Source organism: Rousettus aegyptiacus, unplaced genomic scaffold, assembly GCF_014176215.1.
Source record: "Rousettus aegyptiacus isolate mRouAeg1 unplaced genomic scaffold, mRouAeg1.p scaffold_m13_p_8, whole genome shotgun sequence".
Classification (NCBI taxonomy): domain Eukaryota; kingdom Metazoa; phylum Chordata; class Mammalia; order Chiroptera; family Pteropodidae; genus Rousettus; species Rousettus aegyptiacus.
The window spans coordinates 72,049,958-72,069,673 of NW_023416311.1; the positions used below are offsets into that span (position 1 = coordinate 72,049,958).

General features: G+C 34.3%; 1 protein-coding gene across 9 annotated transcripts in view; it reads right to left on the minus strand.

Moving 5' to 3' along the window:
* BDP1 (B double prime 1, subunit of RNA polymerase III transcription initiation factor IIIB) overlaps window positions 1–18,354 on the minus strand; it is a 75,864-nt gene extending 57,510 nt beyond the window's left edge. For 5 of the 9 annotated variants that reach the window (XR_004952410.1, XR_004952409.1, XM_036225404.1 and 2 more), the window contains exons 1-9: window positions 17,919–18,353; window positions 15,540–15,816; window positions 13,965–14,074; window positions 13,041–13,100; window positions 11,545–11,673; window positions 10,311–10,444; window positions 9,272–9,366; window positions 3,652–3,706; window positions 768–908 (exon numbers count right to left, since the gene is read on the minus strand). Coding sequence is in view for 7 of the 9 variants with exons in the window: in XM_036225404.1 (XP_036081297.1) it covers window positions 768–908; window positions 3,652–3,706; window positions 9,272–9,366; window positions 10,311–10,444; window positions 11,545–11,673; window positions 13,041–13,100; window positions 13,965–14,074; window positions 15,540–15,816; window positions 17,919–18,130 (1,213 nt within the window). In the remaining 2 variants the exon portion in view is untranslated. Of the gene's footprint in view, window positions 1–767; window positions 909–3,651; window positions 3,707–9,271; window positions 9,367–10,310; window positions 10,445–11,544; window positions 11,674–13,040; window positions 13,101–13,964; window positions 14,075–15,539; window positions 15,817–17,918 lie in introns of all 9 variants that reach the window. The other 4 variants (XM_036225405.1, XM_036225408.1, XM_036225406.1 and 1 more) reach the window with 2 other exon arrangements.
* Window positions 18,355–19,716: the final 1,362 nt, after the last annotated feature.

A 19,716-nucleotide genomic window follows, 5' to 3' on the forward strand; every position in this document is an offset into this window, starting at 1 on the left:
CTTTAAGTCCTCCTAGCAAATAATCGAACCTAGGGCTGGTCTTATGGACCCACAACACAGGCTCTCCTTGTCCTAGATTTGAGTCCTGCCTCTGCCACTACTAACACTGTGAGACCTTAGGAAGAGAATTAAGATCTGCAGGGATATTTCTGGGTGATTAAAACAAACAGACAGGGGCTGGGATGTAGACTAGCTAACATATAAGGATCCCTGTAGTTTCCAGAATCTTTACATTATGTGATTATAGCTAAACATTGTCCTGATAAATTAAAAGAGTTCAAATAGTCAAGAAAATATAAGCCTAAAAATAGAAATACCTATATATCAATAATTTTCTTCCTCATACAAGTCAACATTTAACCTTCAGAAATAAGTTATGCTCAAGCAATACAATTTAGTCACAACTTCAAAGTATTAGATTCCTTCCGTTTTCTTAAATATTAAAAATTTGCGCCAGATTTTTACAGATAAAAATAATAGTAAGTAACCAAACATGACATTCCAAAATTCTGATGTTCTTTTATTAGCTACAACTATGTTCTAGATGCAAGAGACTTGTCAAATAGCCCAGCCACAACAATTATAAAATTTAAAAGGGAGCTGATGTTTTATGTCAGATAACTGGAAGATTAAAGAAAAATCAATTCCTTCCAACTTGATGGCCCGATGATTTCAACTATCTGAACTACACATGAATGCTCAAATACTTGAGACAATATTAATATTGCAAGTCTATCAAGTAAGATAAAACACTTTAAAATAAATACCTTTTACATTTTTCTGTGGTTTAGAGGATTTCTCCTTTAAAATCTGATTTTTAATGGATTTTTGTTTTCTTTTCTCTTCTTCAGCAAGAACTTTCTGAAGCAAATGAGCAAAAAAATCGAAGTCAAAAGGGCGCTTTTCCTCTGTTTAAAAAAAAAAAAGAACCTTCAAATTTTTATTTTAAAAAAGGACAAAACTTTCAAGCTTTTTAAAAAAAGTATCATAACATCAAAAGCAAGTGGGCATATCAGCAGAATGGATAAACAGCTCTAGTAACTATAGTACAGTCATACAAGTACAGTCATACAATAGACAACTGAGCAATAAGAAGAAACAAACTATTTTAGTCTTTAAAAAAAGGAACTACTGATAAAAGCAACAATACAGGTGAAATCTCAAAAACACAATGAATAAAAGAAGCCAGACACAAAAGAGTACATACTGTATGATTCCATGAATAAGACATTCTGAAAGAAGCTAATCTACAATGATTCAAATAAAAACAATGGTGGTCCTGGGTCAGAAAGGGAAATAATGGGCCTTTCTGGAATGATGAAAATGTTCCATATCTTGTTTAGGGTAATCGTTACACCACTGTTGTTAAAAGTCAAACTACAAATTACACTGTGTGTAAACTATAAACCAACTTTTAAAAAAGCTTAGGACCAAGAACTCCTCAAAAGCCTCTGTACCGCCATATGCTCTCTCTTTACCACAACCCTTTCATTATTAACTCTACTCTTCCAAATAGCAGCAAAGAGGGAAGCAAATGAGTATTAATCAGGACCACTCTCACTAAACACCCATCAAGAACACTATTATCAGAAAGAGCAATCTGTGAACAAATCAGGAACAAAACCACTACAGGACTTAAATCCTTGCCTAAAGTCTACTCTAAAATATAGTGAATAAATACAAACGGTGCTCTATATACATAAGCTCCAAGATGGTTTGATTACAGGATGATCACAAGAAGGCCTCAAAAAAGAGGTATATGCCAAAACAAAAACAAATCAGCCTTAAGAAACCCTGCCCAAATCTGGGATTCCTAAAGGCCATTTGATTGTAGACCCAGCCTTTATCTGTTCTGACCCTCCACAATGATGATTCTAAAACACACAGCACTAAAATAATCTGTAAAAGGTTCTCAGAGGGATTCAAAATTTAAGTTCTAAAAAACACCATTTAGGTCTTTTTTTTTTTTTTACTTTTCACTACTACAAAGCACTAAAATCAATTAATTTTAAAGGTATCTACTATAATGGTTTTAACAATGGTTCTGCACCCCACAAAGATGGTTTACAGATTTATAAATTCTTTTCTGATTATAATGAGTAAAATATAATGAAAAATTTCAGGACACAACTCTAAAATGGAGAAGGTTGAGAACCACAATCTTCCAGATCTTCCAAGAGCCATTTCTGGAAGTGGTTTCCTTGAGGACTCAATATAACATTGGGTATAGAGTCCACTCATCTACCTTAGCGTTTACTCAGAAAATAAACATATATGCTAAACGACCTAAATCCTCTTTTCAGATTTTTTTTTTTTGTCTACATCTGCACTACCCTGAACAGAAGCTAAGCAGGGTCGGGCCTGGTTAGTACTTGGATGGGAAACCACCTAGGAAGATTAGGTTCTGTAGGTGTAAAAAATAAAAAAAATAAGGGATTGTAAGATGACAAGATTCTTGCAATCTGTGAGGTCAATCAAGGGTTGCCTCACCTAAAAATTTTATAAGAAATAAAAATATAAACAGATGTTCTTTTTCTAAGATTAGTACTATGACAAATAGACAGTGAATATATGTTAATCATGAAACATTGATAATTATCTTCCAAACACATAGTAACTACTTTAAACAGGACATTTAATTCTGTTTTTCTTTACAGATACCTTGATGTCTTTCTCTGAACTTGAGAAGAAAAAAAATGTTAATTTTAATGAGGTTATCAGAACCTGAAAGGTATACACCATTCCTTCAAATCAGGTCTAAATTCAAATGTCATCTCTTCAGACAGGACTTCCCTGACCACCCAATCTAAATATGTCCACCTAACTCCCTCTTTTTTCTTTTTCTGAAAAATTAATCACTATCTGAAATTATCATGCTTACAAACCATATTCGCTCCCCCACCCAATTAGACTCAAGGCTCTAAAAGCAAGATTCTCATCTGATCTGTTCACTATTATATCCTCAATGCCTAAACAGTGACTAACACATTGCAGGTGCTTAGTAATATTGATTAAATAACTGAATGACGACTGGAAGTAATCATCTATAGCAGAGGTCCTGAACTCCCAGGCCGTGGACTGGTAGCAGCAGTCCACGACCTGTTAGGAACCGGAATGCACAGCAGGAGGTGAGCAGGAGGTGAGCATCAGGTGAGCAAGTGAAGCTTCATCTGTATTAGCAGCCACTCCCCAACTCTACATCACTGCCCTCAGCTCCACCTCAGATCATCAGGCATTAGATTCTCATTGGAGCACCACTCCCTAGTGCCAGATAGGTTGGGGACTGCTGATCTATAGTGCCAGATAGGTTGGGGACTGCTGATCTATAGTGTATCTTCCAGCAACAATTAACTTCTTCTTGAATACAGTTCCCTCAGAATGATGAGCACTTAGAAATGGTATGTTTATCCATCTGTAACTTCTTGGACTCAGAACTCGGCTCACTTGCTTCTTACTGTTTTAGCTAATCCCTGACTATAAATCTGTATCAGCTGCCAGACCCACAAGGCTAAAAAAAGTTTCCAATCTTATTCTTCCTGAGATAATATAAAGGCAAAACAAATCTAAAACACGATGAAACCAAAGACAGAAGATTAGTAACTTTTTAGGATCTCTAAATGATCTGCTGTAAAAAAAGCTCTTAATACTTACGGAATGCTTTGTCTATTCTCCATCCATTTGTTTTCTCTTCCCGTTTAAATTTATTCTGTTAACAAAACAGAAAAACTTATAGTAATTTTCTCCCATTAAACAAGTGAGGATTATGTTTAAAAAAAAAAAAAAAGCATTAAAATGAACCTCTTATAGTAACATCATTCCCAAATAAATGTCTTTGCCAATAGGTAAGTTACTTTCATTTTTAGCTTTTTAAAAATAGGCATGAAAGATTTATACAGAGCTTCCTGATCCTCTCTGTGATTAATAACATGAATCGGCAACAGAAATTGGATTTACAAAGGACAGAAAAAATAAAGTCCACTAGCATGGAAATACAACAAACCTATAGTTAATTACGCTGACCAGTATTAACTCTCTAACAACTTACATATTCATACCAAGTTCAATCTCTTACATTATTATTCTAATTTGTTTTAATGACATGAAGATGAGACTGAAATGGAACAACTAAGCAAAATTTTGAAGCAGGATAAGTTTATCTTGGGAACCTTCTTTACATTAAGGTACATTTCTTCATACCCCATTCCCAGTTCCACTCCAGATTAATGCCATTACGATGGAGATACCAGGATTTTAAGATTCAATCCATCCTAAGGTCATAAAGATATCTGAAGGCATAAGTTTGTCTAATTATGTATATACCTCTAGGAGAGGGAAAAATCAGTTAATCTCTCCCTTCTACAGATCAGTGGTCTAAAGCTTTTATTAAGAACATAAAAATTAAACTTTTTATTGAATAGGAAAAAGCACATAAAAGAAAGGAACTAAGTAGTTACTTCATGGCCCCCTTCTTTCCTCCACAAGAACCTAACCTTGAATTTTAAAGCAATTATTTTCTTATATTTCCTTACTGTTTATCATTCAAGGGTATGTCCTTAGGCTTTGTAGTTTACGCTTGCCCATTTTTAAAAAATTTCATATGACTTTAACATCTTTTAAACTACAGATTACTCCTCATTTTCATTCATTTTTCTTCATAAAACTTATCACCAAGTAATACAAAATTTCAAGGATAACCATCTTTCTCTCTTAAAAGACCATATTATTCTTTAAACATCTCAGAAGTTAACAAAAGTTACATCCATAAAAAGTGACAGGCTATAATCACTAAATTAAACATCCTGAGAGAAATGCCAATAGGCTTTATGCATCATCCAGTTGTAAAATATTGCCACATCATATCTTACCTAACCAGGAATAGAATTCAGAACAATTTAAACGTTTGTTGAGGAATGTTTATTACATTAGGTAACTGTAAGTCAAATTTCATGATCACAAATTAAATACTATATTCTCAACCTTTCACCCTGACAACGTTAACTGGTTACGGGTTTGTCCCACATAATCCAACCACACTGTAAATTAACAGTGAACAAAAGAAACGCATCGACTATTTCCAAGCACTGGACAATAGGCTGAACAAGATGGACTATAAGCCCACAATTCCAGAGAGAAGGGAAACAAACAAGATGTACCATCATCCACCCTGGCTCTTTGCCAGAGCTAAATTTCCTAACCAATGAAAGGGAGACCAAGGCCAAAGAGAATACAGAGATCCTACTGAGCTTAGGAGCAGAGAATCCACAGGGGCAGGGTACTAAAGAGAAGACAGCTATTTAAAAGGGAGCCTCACAAGCCTAGTGGAAGCACCCCATGGCTTGGTCTATAAAGTACCTAATTGCATATGCCCAGAGTATGAGGCCTAGTAAAGAATAGTTACCACAGGAGCAAAAGCAGAAGGAAGATACTAGAAGTCACAAAACACAGTAGGATGACAGATTTCTAGCCTACGTGAATGAAAAGACTTTGTTAAATAAAAACTCAGACATTTACCAGACATCAGTAAAGCCATCACTTAGAAATACAGACCACACACAAGAATGAACTTTCTCAATCAAGGTTCTAGCATGAGAATTAAGCCCTAAGGGCCTAAGGCACCCACTATATGTAATCAATTACCTTCTCCAAGGAAGGTCATATTAGTACATGATCATCCTTGGAGAAACTAGAAAACAGCAACTCCATTTATTTTCTGTTGTTCAGATGAGAAATGCAGAGTACGGATCAGTCTAGATCTGCCTTAATGAAGCTTAAAACCAAGCCTTGAGAGGAATGAGGAGAGTTAGCAGTGCATTCACTGCCTTCTATAACAAAAGTCAACACTCTTTAAAGAAAAAAACAAAACATAATCCAGACACTGTACACACATCATCTATAATGGCCAACACACACACACACACACACACGAAAAGATAGAAAAATGTGATGCACAGTCAAGGAAATAAAAAAAGTCAGATCCCAACATGACCCTGATATTTAAAGTAAGTAGACAAGAAAGTTAAAGTACCTATTAAAAACATGTTCGAGGATTTAAAGAAAAATACAAAATGACCAGATAGGTAAATCTCAGCAGAGAAATGGAAACTAAGAAAAAATAACCAAGTAGAAATTACAGAAATAAAAAATATAATATTGAAATTAAACATTCACGGAATGGGCTTGACAGCAAACTGAAGATAGCAGAAGACAGGGTCGGTGAACTTATAACATGGTAACAGAAAACAAAAAGACTGAAAGAGAAAAAAAGATTGAAAAAATAATGTGCAGAGCTTTAGTAACCTATAGTACAATGTCATGCAGGAAAATACAAGCAAGCAGAGTCCCAGGAGGAGAGAATAGCAGGAAAAATATTTTTTAAAAACCACCCCTAAGCGAATCATAATTATACTGCTTAAAACCAAAGTTAAATAAAATCTCAAAACAGTCACAGAAAAACAATTCATCACATACAAGGGAAGAATGGTATAAATGATGAGTGACTTTTCCTCAGAAACACTGGTTAATGGAATATTTTCAAAACCCTGAAAGGAAAAATTGTCCAAACCAGACTTGTATGTCCAACAAAAATATCCATCAAAAATGAGACTGAAATAAAGACTTTTAGATAAGGAAAACTGAAAACTTTTCAACAAGAGATCTGACTTTGAGACAGATTTAAAATGAAAAACTATCGAAAATGGTAAATATGTAGCTAAATAGTAAAGATTAGTTTATTTTTTCTACCCAATTTCCTCTAAAAACAAAAGACTCTTTAAGCTAAAGTTAAGTTCATTGTAATGTGGGGTTTACAAGGTATGTAGAAGTAAAATATATAGTAGTACAAAGATGGAGAGTAAATGGAATTCTACTTATAAAGAGTTTATTATTTATGAAGTATTAGAGTAAAATGGTACGAGCAAAAATAAAATACTAAAAAAAATAGCTGATTACTCCAAAAGGCATAAGAAAAAGAGGACTAAAAAAACAGATGAAATAAATCGAAAATAGTGAGATAGTGGACTTAAACACAGCCATATTGACTACTACGTTAAACATAAGTGAACTACGTTAAATATAAGTGAACTAAATTATTACGTAGAAATATAAAACAGGTATTTTGTTTTAATTTTATCAAGTGTCAACAAAAGAATACAATGAACATTTTCTCATCTCTCACAGAAACGCAATATATAATAAAATTAAATTAAAAGCAGAGTGTCAGACTGGATAAAAAAAGCATAACCGAAATGTAAATCTAAATCACAATAAGATATCACTTCATACCTGTTAGAATACCTATTATCAAAAAGACAAGAAATAAATGTTGACAAGGAAGTGGAAAAAAGGAAGCCCTTGTATACTGCTGGTGAAAATGTAAACTGGTACAGCCCCCATGGGAAACAGTATGGAGGGTCCTCAAAAAATTAAAAACAGAATTACCATATGGTCCAACAATTCCACTTCTGGGTATTTAGCCGAAGGAAAGGAAAACACTAACTAAAATAGATATCTGTACCCCTATGTCACAAAAGCCAAGACAAGGAAACAACCTAAGTGTCCACTGATAAATGGATAAATTGTGTGTTTGTGTACATACACACACACGTATGCACATTGGAATTATTACTCAACCATAAAAAGGAATGAAATCTTGCCATTTGTAATATGAATGGACCCTAACGGTATTATGCTTAGTGAAATAAGTCAGACGAAGAAAGACAAATACCATATGATCTCTCTTATATTGGAATCTAAAAACAAAAGAAAACAAAACAACAACCAAGCTTGTAGATACAGAGAAGAAAGGTGACTGCCAGAGGTAAGGGGAGGGAAAGGATGAAATGAACCAGAACCAAAAAAAATTGTTTTAAGGAAAAAAGATAAAAGAAATCCTACCCCCCACTGTGATGGTATCAGGAGATGGGGCATCTGGGAAGTAATTGGGTCATGAGGGTGAAGATCTCATGAATGGAATGAGTGCCCTTATAAAAGGAATCTCAGAGAGCTCTTGCTCTGTTTCCACCATGGTAGAATACAATGAGAAGTCTGCAACCAGAAGACAGTCCTCACCAGAACCTGACCATGGTGGTACCCTGATCTTGAACTTTCAGCCCCCAAAGCTGTCAGAAATAAAAGTGTTATTTAAAAAAATAAAAAGTTACAAATCAATATCCCTCATAACAAAGATGCAAAAAATACTCAAGAAAATATAAGAGAATTCAGCAACATATAAATAAAATAATACAGTATGACTAAATGGGATTTATCCCAAAAATCCATTCAAAAACCAATGTAATTCACTATCCCTTTTCACTTTTCTAAACTTTTAAGGGAACAGTCTAAACTATTTTTGAGAGAAATAGTCTAGTGACAAATTTACCATTAACTACTTAGATCAGCTCCTCTAGACAATTTCTAGCCTTCACAGAACATTAACCTTTTTTTCTGCTTATATCAAAGATCAACATTAAAAACATATTAAAAAATATAAATAACTTCTCATTTTTTGTAGAAATATAATGACCAATATACTACACAATGCTCCCCAGGTAAGATTAATCCATGCCTAGTCCGAGGGGAAAAAATAAAAGTCAGTATTTCCTAATGGTTCCTTTAATGAAAGAAAAAGCCCGTAGTTGAATAAAGATTTCACTATAAATTGGACATGTGTTATGGCAACATAGTGAGCACTCAGATGCACTCGACACAGGAAACGTGTAATGAAGGTTCTCAACAAAAGGAACTGTAAAACAGAAAGCTCATCCTTTTAGGCATATTGAAGCACTAATTGACATCACTGCTTTTGTTAATAGTGTCATTGGTTGTCCAATAGTTAAGGTGGCCTAGGAAAGCAACGTTAGATCAGAAAATGAGAACTATGTAACTTAGCATGCTTCTCTTCATGACTTTCTAGGAAATTTAGAAATATATTTTGTGATCAAAAACCTGCCCTTAACCCAAATATAGAGTACATTTATTTTCCTTCTTCATTATCTAACTTTTCTTATATCTTAGTTTCAGAGGCTTTATGGGTACTCTCTCAAATACATTTTAGAAGTGAGCAAGATATAAATGAAAAATATAATACTACTGTTAAGGAAATTGTATTTACATTAGAATTAAGAAATACATTACTTTTGAGCTATAACAAGAAATAGGTTTACTAAAAACATAATAGTGAAAAAAGGTGGACTGAGATTTAAATCAAAGGTTAAAAAAATGTTAGTAATTTTTGGTCACCTTCCAATCAACAAATGTCATGGGTTTACTTTACCTTAATTTCTATCCTTGCTCTGTGAGGAAAAAGTTGTCCAATCATAGAAAAGTCAGTTCCTACCATGCTGATGGCTAAAAAAAACATATCTGTTTCTGTAAAAATAAAAGATTTTGAAAGACTGAAAATCTTCTCAATACTGCAGAGGTGAAAAAATCTTATCTAAGCATATATATATTGAGTTAAAAATAAATTTGACGGTACTTAATAGTTTTGTATTAAAGTCCAGTAAATCTTTAGTCATAAAAATATATCTACAAACGTCAATTTTATTGCAAAGAACCTCATGGATCTAAAAACATCTTCAAACTTTTATACAGAAACATGGTGTAAGAAATATGCATGCTCATATTAAAGCAGCCAGGGAAAGAAAAAAAAAAAGACATCCTGCATACCTGCATACCTGGTCTCTAAATCAGTCATAGCCAGTACAATATTAGCACTACATAAGCAACTTGGATGTGCTTAGTAGTATGTGAAAGAAATTAGCTAGAAAAATATATAAGAAACTTAACAGAAGTAATTTCGAGAGAATAGGAATGGGGAAGTCAGAGAAGTACAGAATGTTTTTGCTATATATTATTCTGTTGTGTTTGAATTTTTTCCCAAAACTGTATTATTTCTATAATAAAAAATAAGCAACAGTATGCAACAAGTATTATATACTTTAATAGCATAATCTTTACTTTTAGAAACTTTACTATGTAATACTATGAAGTAGAATATTATTATAAGCATTACAAACATTATAAATATTGTTAATTTTTCATTAAAGCAATATTTGCTATACAGGCATTTGACAAAAATATTCCCAGCCAAAATGACCATAATGCTAATTTCTAAAAAACATTTTTAAGATAAAGTCAGAGATATAGTTCCATGGTGGAGGCAGGGGGAAAGTACCAATAAAATTAGCTAAAGAGAAACAACATAGTAGTTTGCACTTTATTTACTTAGGGGAGACCTGGTTTAATTCAAAAAATATTTCACTTCAACTTCAAATAAATGACTTACACAATTTAAAATGAAAATTAGTTACCTTTATTTGACCATGGTTTAGAGTAATAGTTTTTCCTAAAGCTTGAATATGTAGTTGTAGAACCACGCTCAAATATGGGGTCATTTTCCTCAACAACACAGGGACCTTTTGTCCTTAAAACTTCTACAGTTAAACTGAAAGAAACACATTTTTAAATAGATCCACACTAAAAACAGGCAGGAAACAAATAGTAAATGATATTTGAATAGTGCCATTTTGAAACTCATCACGGCAGAATCATCAGAAGTATAATATACATTTGAGGTATGCATAGTTTCTAAGAAACCGCTAATTGTTACTTAAAATGTGACTGCCAGGGAGTAAAAATAAATGTCAACTTTTTTAATCTTTAAAAGCAATATAAAATTAAGAAAATATCTTTGGACCACCTAAAAATTATGTTTTACTGACTTCTGCATGTCTCCTTTATTTAATACATATTATAGATCCTACAAGGGATACTAAGAAACTGTTTTACATTCCTGCACACAAAGCAGTTAAATATGCTTTTAACTACTTAATCCAGTAAAATTATCATTACAAAATAATGGAAAACATGGAAAAACAATTACTGACAATATTACATTTATGTTTAATTATCACTGAACTTATATGCTATGATTTTATTAATTAAACTGTCAGAGACTTCCCATCCCTCTTTTTTATTTCCTTACCAAACTATTTTCTTTTAAAAATATATATACATAAATTCGAAAGACAAGTAAATTCCACAATGCCATATTTAAGAAATCTAATATTATGAGAAAATGTACCAGGAAGAGAATTAAACCTCATCATAACAAAACTCAGAAAATGTTAAACCTATATTTCACTATATTTTCATTAGTTATCATCATACACTAGAATATAGTATTAGTTAATAACATGAAAACTTGAATACTGAATTCAAGACTAGGTCAATTTTTGAAATCTATCCTCAGTGGAGGACAGCATGAGATTAGCGCAATAGCTCGTTCCAATTACCAGTAAAGTTATTAAAACAATGGTGGTAGGTTAATGAATCATAGGTCAGGAGTACCATCTTCTCATACAGAACATGAAGCCATAAAAATTGCTAAAAATTAGAAGCGAATCTAACGCATCTATTTACAATATCCATTATGCAAATATAAGCAATGGAATCTAAGTAACAATAACAGATACAAAAACTAAATCTTTCTCATTAGACAAAACACTTTAGTTCTTATGACACCATATCTCTCTCTTTTTTTACCTTTCTTCATCCAAAATTATAGAACCATCTTCTGCCACTTTTACTCGGGGAACCAGCAATGGGCCATCATCCAGCTCTTCTTCTAGTTCTTCATTATCTTCAGCATCAGGAGTACTCTTATCTTCTTGCCTACCAAATGTAAACATAGTTAATTCATATACCCATGAGAAATGCTTCTGACTACTATGAACTTCTAAAGTAAATTACTGCAAATTCAACATTTTATCTATTTCCAATTTTCCCTATAACCTAATTGAAAATACTATGTGTTGTTAAAGATATAGTTATAAGATTTTCTCAAATTTTATCTGGGAGCATTTAATAAGAAGCCTTTACTCTCTTTGAAAATAAAGAGAAATAAATGCTCCTCTTTTCTATCTCAATAGACTATCAGAGTAAACCATCCAGGTATTATAGAGTTAACAAAAAATAACTCTCACATTTACATAGTTTCCAGATCATTTTATTAACTCTTTAGAAGGACCCTTGGGGATTGAGTATTTTCATACCTATTTGAGGCTTGGAGAAGATAAGCAACTTTTGCTGTAGATTACACAATAGTAAGTATACAGCAAGAAGCCAAACACAGTTTTCCAAATAAGGACTCCAAGTCCCACATACTTTCCATTTAATTACACTGTCTCCTTAAGGTTTTATTGAAACAAATATAACTTATAAATCTATGAAAACCTAACTGATTTGTAAAGCTTGAGAATTCTGTTTTAAAACAATGTGAACTTCAAGTAAAATAGTAATCATTACTTAATAAGCCTTGAAGTAATAATCAGAAAATCCCAATATTTCTGCTGTTTCCACAATCCCCCACCTTGAAATACAAGGCTACCATAACTTCCTAAGAGGTCTCTTGGAGGGATTTCTTTGGATACCATCATGACAGTGCAATGTGGACGGCAACAGGGAGCTTGTAAAAAAAATAAAAACTCTCTAGTGGCATCGAAACTACACATTCTACAGGACACCATACATAGAATGCTAAGAAAGGGAAAAGAAGGGGAAAGGGATAAAAGGGGAAGAGAAGGGGAAGGAAAAGGAAGGGTATTATATACATATATACATATTATATACATATACATATTTGCTTAAATAAACACAGGCTAGACCCAGAAAGATACACTAAAAAATTAGTAACATTTGTTGCCTCCAGGGAGAGGAACTAGGTGGCAGAAAGAGAGTTGGAAGACTTTTCTCAGTATACTTTCGTTCTTTTTGAATTGTGTGCCATGTAAATATATTACTATTCTAGAGCAAAACAAAACCCCTTTTAATTCCAAAAGCTTTCGTTTCAAATCCCAATATTTCTGTGGGGCTTTCTTACAGATTTAAATCAGACAGCAATTTTTATTGTTAGCGATTCTATTTAAAATTTCCTATCACATGAAATTTAACTAAAAAAGGAAGTACTACTTGATTTCATTTTTTAAAAAAATGTACCCACACCAGAATATATTCAAAAGAGAGAAAGATAAAATGCTTACTCTCTTGTCTGGATTGGTGTCAATGATTTTTCAGTTTTCTTTTCTTGCTCCAGTGAAGAACTATTAAGCACAAATAACAGAAAACTTTTTAATAAATAGTTAATTTATATTTTGTCAATTCTATGTATAGGCAAGAAGGAAATTATTTTAATTTGCATTTTTTTAAATGATATACCATAACACTACTATTAATGATAGTGTATCTCAACAGTCAATTTTTCAGTTGAAAACTTATTATCAAGTATAAATAATTTGTTAGGCCCTACGTAGGGAACTCTCTTACCCTCTTAATTCCTCAATGAAGGGAGGCTCCCAGTCCAAATCATGAACCAACCTAGTGGCTTGTCAAACAAATCAAAACCTAGGTTTCTGGCCTTTCTTCAACTAGGCCAACGCCCTAGTGAACCTGAAAAAGGCTATACTGAAAATATGCCACTACTCCTACATCCACTGGCTAAACCTTCAACACCACAAATATGAGATTTATCATAAACTCACTGCTTCTCCAGGCTAACTTTGATTAAAGAAGCTTTGTTCTTGGAGGATTTGTTAATCAAGTGCCACTGCATTTAATTAAAAGATAGAGCATAAAAATTAGATCGCCCCTTTAGATCAAGTTATACTATACAAGAAATAAAAATTACACTCATGATTAGAAAAAAGTTTGGTTATTTGTACATCTCTATAATATAAAAAAAGGAAACTTATTTTTAATCTCAGAGGTAAAGGGCATCATTTTTCATCCCAAGAAAACAGTTAATTGAAATACCACTAATTTATGTTGTAAAATTCTATTTAAAAAGACATCAGATGTGCTATAAATTTTGTCAATATGTTTTTGAAAACATGAAACTATACTCTAAAAATGATATTTAAACCACTATGTACTCAAAGAAAAATAAAACAGAAATAAAGTTTACTTACATCATTGGATTGCTATCTGGGAGGTAATATATGAAGTCTCTCATAGTCATCTTTGAACGATCTGGTGGCCTCTGGCTTTCATTTACGGCATATTTGTTTTTCCATTGCTTCTAGATATATATACACACACACAAACACACATGCAAAGATCCACTTTTTTTTTAAAATATAGAATTTCAGATGTACTATATTCAAATATACAGCCCACTTTTGCATTCATTGCAAGTTCCTGAATATTACTCCTACAACAATTATGCCTAATCTTAGGGAAAACCTTATAAATTGAACATTAAAAAGCTGCAGCACATTAAGGAATTTTAAAAACTAAAGTGACTGGGACTGGACAAAAACCCAGTGTATAAAATCATGTTCACTGATGCTTTCTAACTACAATAATTAACTGAGAATTTATAAATACATAGTTTTGGCTTACTCCACAGTGAACTAGAACTATGCCCAAAAGAAATCTAATTAAGCAGATTCTATAAAACAGAGCATTTTTAGAGGCTTAGATTTCAGAGGATAAGGATTCATATCCCATATACTCCACTGATGTTTGCTAAAAAGGAAATAACCTCTTCAAGCTTGTTTCCTCCTATGTAAATTAGTGGTACCCACTTAACACAGTTGCATTAAATGAAATAATGACTATAAAGCAACAAGCTTAGCACCTTCTTCTTAATTAAAAAGAAAAGTGAGCAAATTCTATAAATAATAAAAGCTGACATTTGTTGGGCTTTTACAATTTGTCAGATACTAGTCTAAATGAGTTTTACATGTATTAACTCGTTTAATCCTCACAACCCTCCAATAGACATATACTTTCATTAGTCCTATTTACAGATGAGGAAATAGACATAGAAACATTAATTAAATTGCCTAAAATCATACAGTCAGTAAGGGATAAATCAAAGATTCAAACCAGTATTTATCTCCAGAGCTTACATGCTTCACTACTGTTACATTGCCCTCTCAGAAGAATAATCTTCAAGATTAAAAAGAATATGGACTCTGCTATATGCATACATGCAAATTTTCCCCATTTATAATTTTCCATATTACCAATTTAGAAAATATTATCAATTCATTTTTCCCCAACTATACTTGTCTTCAATCCAATGAATCTAATGTCAATTGGATATCCTCAAAAAAAATGACTGAAAGTATATTTCACAAATTTGCTGTGTGTGTGTGTGAGAAACTTCTATTTGTGATCTTCACCAAAAACAATGACAGATAATAAATAAAATGTATAAAAGTTAATATCATGGAAATAATACCTTAAGTCCACAGTGCTTCTTAATTATTCTGTTAAAAGGGGATACTCGATTAACATGAGAGATGTTATTTGGTTTTACTCCCCCATAAAAATGCTACATAATCTACAGCCATGTCAACCTGAATGTGCCCGATTTCATCTTATCTTGGAAGCTAAGCAGGGTTGGGCTTGGTCCATACTTGGATGGGAGACAACCTAGGAATACCAGGTGCTATAGGCTTTAAAAAATGATGCCTGACTCACATAAAACAGAAATCTACCAGGAAACAGTCAAAATTCTGACTTTTCTCTCTTACCTTCTCTTTTCTTAATTCTTCTTTTAACATTTCTCTCAGTTTCTGGGCTTTATATATTCGGTATCTGTCTGAGCATGGCTGTTTCTCTTTTGTTGGAATGGGGGTTGGCTGTGAATCTTCTTGATTAACAGTAGATAAGGGATGAGGTTCTGAAGGAACACTGATGCTAGGCTTAACCACTGTAGAAGTACTTGATATTCGCTTTCTTCTCTGTGAAACAGTAGAGGAAGATTTATTGGATTCTCCAACATCATTCTCACCATCAGTCTTTTCATCACTGTTGAAATTCAAAAAGAAAAAATAAAGCATCATGGATATTCCTTTAAATATTTTAGTATAAAAAACTATCAGTTAAAAATCCAAAACAGTAAGATCTCATTACTAAAAATATCGATGACTAGAGATATGTTAATTATGACAGAGGTTGCAATAAATATTTTGATTTAGTAAATCTTAATAGATCTGTAATAAAGACTTCATCTTTTCAAACTTCAAATCCTTAATCACATTAGAGCGCATCATTTTATGCTCATGCCAGGTCCCTCAAAAACAACAACAAAAAAATACAAAAAAAAACCTAACTTACAGGAACAAAGCTTAATTACCCAAATTTTAATCACTACATAACTGAGTATTTTTATATTAAGTTTATAATCTACACTGATGTCCTCCAAAACTGATCTAAATTATCAGCATTTAATTATCGACCTGACAGCAGTCAAACTAAACATAAAAAACTTCAAACCTGTATTGCAATATTTGAAGATATACATTTAGCTACATTGATCAAATCAAATTCTATTTGAGGCAGAAATCATTTTTGTCAGGCACACCATTACTCATACAGCTATCGAACTCCTCACTCAGAAAAAGTGCTCAGTCACTCCAAATTAATATTAGATATAGTTCAGATTGGATTTAAATATTACAGGAATGGCCTGAAAGCAAGTTAAGTCAAAAAGAGAGGGGGTATAAGTCAAGAATTAAAAGCAGTCTACTTTTTTCCTATGTTGCAGTTAGTCTAATATAAAAGTGAAAAATGCCTAAACCTATAGTATACTTTTTCCAAAAAGTCTCCAGTTTAAATTCTCATTTCAGGCCTTATAATGTGACATATGCACCATCTGCATTTTGCCCAATTATGTTGAATGCGCAAGGATAAAACAGACTTGATTTTTTTTTTGCAACTAACAAAGACCCGCACACAGAAAACACAATAAAGAAGTATACTCCCTAAATGTCAACTCTAAGAATTAAATATCCTCCAGCTTAAATGTCAAGACTATAGACTCTTAGTAATTTATTAAATTATCAATCAACATGCATTATATATAGTTAAAAGGATCTCTGCAAACTTTAATAGTGATTGGTATTTGTAGCTCTATTTTGGGGAGGAATTTTGAAACAAATTCATGTAAGAAACTTGGAAATTACTTAGCATTGTTAAGCTAGCACTACACCCAGCACCAGTTCACGCTAACCTAGGAAGCAGAGTCAAAAACAAAGGAATAAAATGTTACCTTCAAGTCAGAGCATAAACAGAATTTATACTATCTCACTGTCATTCAATAGGGTTGGCTTTTGATTCCTCACATATATAGTGCAGAAACAGGCAATAACCTGACATGTCCTTAATTACTTTGCTCCATAGCCTTTATTTTAAACAAATAACTTTTTGTAAGCAACTATTCTGCCATATCCTGTGCAATATGGTTTATATCGGTTATCTCTAATCTCCACAATAATTCTCCAAAGTATATAACATTATCCACATTTTACAGATAAGTAAATTCTGCCTGGGCAAAGTCTATCAAATCGTTAAATTCTGTATAAGAATCCTGAATCCAAATGCGATACATGACACATCCTTTTTGTCCAGAAAACATGGTCACTATGTTAAAGGGGCACACCCTCAAATCAAAGCAAATACCCAGACCTTCCTTCCCGCTGACATAAATCAGCAGAACCAAAGCAACACTAGTCTTCTTTTAAAAATAAATGTTTTCGAAATTTAAAAAACTACTTGCCCCGCAAAGTTTTCATTCCAGAAGAATGAAAACTACAGTAATCAAAATTTTCTAATGAATAGTACCACCTGTGGATATTCTTCACTTCAAGACCGTTACATCAGGATTCCTCCCACGACCACTTAAGATATGGTCCCCTCTCCTAGAATCTACATATCATAACAAATTCCACATTTGCCACACCCTGTGATCAGAGAAACAAACTACAGTTTGCAGTGAGTTTATCTGGCCTCAAATGTAAGACTTAGTGCAAGCGAGGTTACTCCTACGGTAAAGTTCATCTGCTCAGCTTCCAATACACAAACCCGGATAGGTGGAGCAGATAAAAATGCTCTCATCTTCAAACATTTACCTCCTCCTGGGAGCCTCTTCTTGGGGCTCCGCTCCCCCGAAATCCACCGAGGGCACATCTGGAGGGTCCGCTGGCTTCGGGGCAGAGGCCGCTGCAGGCTCCGGCGGCCTGGGAGCCTCTTGTCCACGCTGGGGATTGGGGGCAATCGAGGCCCTGGCACCCACGCCAGGCCTAACATTCGGCTTCACGCTAAGGCGTGCCCTGCGGAACATGGCGGAGCCACGGGGCCCGGGGAGGCGGCTCCAAGGCCGCTCTCAGCCCCGAGCCCCGGCCGCTGCCCGGAGAGGGGGTTAGTAACTAAGCCCTTCCCACAAGCCACTAGCCAGCCCAACAGGCAGCTACCGCAGTTTCACGCCTCCGCCGCCTCCTCCTGCCTCCCGCCGCCGCCTCTTCTTCATGACCCTGCTACACTGAGCTTCCCCGGTACACCTTGCTCCCCGCCCTCAGAGGGCGCCTGCACTAATAGCGTCATCAGCGAGTGCCGCGGAATGACGTAAGACGCACACCGCCGAAGCCATGGTAACTGTCAAACTAGAGTCTGAGTTACCTGTGAACCGGAAATAGAGACACGAGGCAGTGAGCTTTCCCCTCTACAGGTGTCCTTAAGAGTTATTGAAAAGCAGAGAAGGAGGTAGTTAACTCCTCGACCCAAAATTTTATGAGAAGTATTAAAATCGCTGGCCAAGCGCTGTTTTGGGCAGAAGTCACCATGCAAGGGTAACACTGACAACCCTGTTCAAAGCCACAACAGCCGCTGCTTCTCTGCCGCCAATAAATAAATAAAATTGCTGGCCGATTTTGTTTTCAGAGGGCCCTGTAGAGCTGTGCCTGTTCACTGCATCCCCAGGGCTTAGCAATTCTAAATTGATTAGAACATAGATTAGAAATCCAGGTTTGAAGAAACTAAAACTAGTTACTTCCTGGGTGGGGTATTGGGTTTCCGAGAAACATGTCATGGGAGGAAGCTCATTCGCTGCATATGGTTGTGTAACTTTTAATGTGACTGTATTACCTGTTCAAAATTATTGTAGTTAAAACTTTTTAAATTAATGTGAGTATTCTTAATTTGCCTCAGGAGGTAGCAATAGAGTAATAAGGCATTCTGGGTTGAGAGGAATGCAAAAAAACAAATAAACAAGATACTTTAAGACTGTATTAAATGCCATAACAGAAATATAAAGGGTAATATAAGAGATTAATAGGAGGCTGGCTTACTTAAGGTAGGATGGTTAGGGAAGGCCTCTATGATAGAAGAAAATGGCCAGAGCTGAGTTTGGCTCTACAGAGTGTGGGCCATGTTTGAACCTGCAATACAAATCTCCTGACTCATCTAGGATCATGCCACCCTGACTGTGCGGATCTCTGTTTGATCTGGGAAGCTAAGCAGGATCAGGCCTGCTTAGTACTTGCATGGGAGACCACATTGGAATACTAGGTGCTGTAGGCATTAAAAAAAAAAAAATCCCCTGACTCATGGAAACATAAAGGCCCGACTGCCTTCTTGGAAGGAGAAAAGGATTCTACAAGAATGGCCTGCTACATTAATAACAAAATGTCAAAGGAATAAAATCTTGAACTTACTTAAGAGATTACTAGGTCAACCAGAAGGAGAAAGAGAGACACATGCTTTTGAGAATAGGAAAGTCAGGCTAAAAGCACGGAAAAGAGATTTCTCCAAGACTAGGAAGAGAATGGAGGTCCATGGGTTCTGTGGGCTTTCTTCAGTATTCTGTGGAAGAAACAGGACCTCAGATACACCTAAAGACACTCAGGAATTTGACAAGCCCTTGCTGAAGTT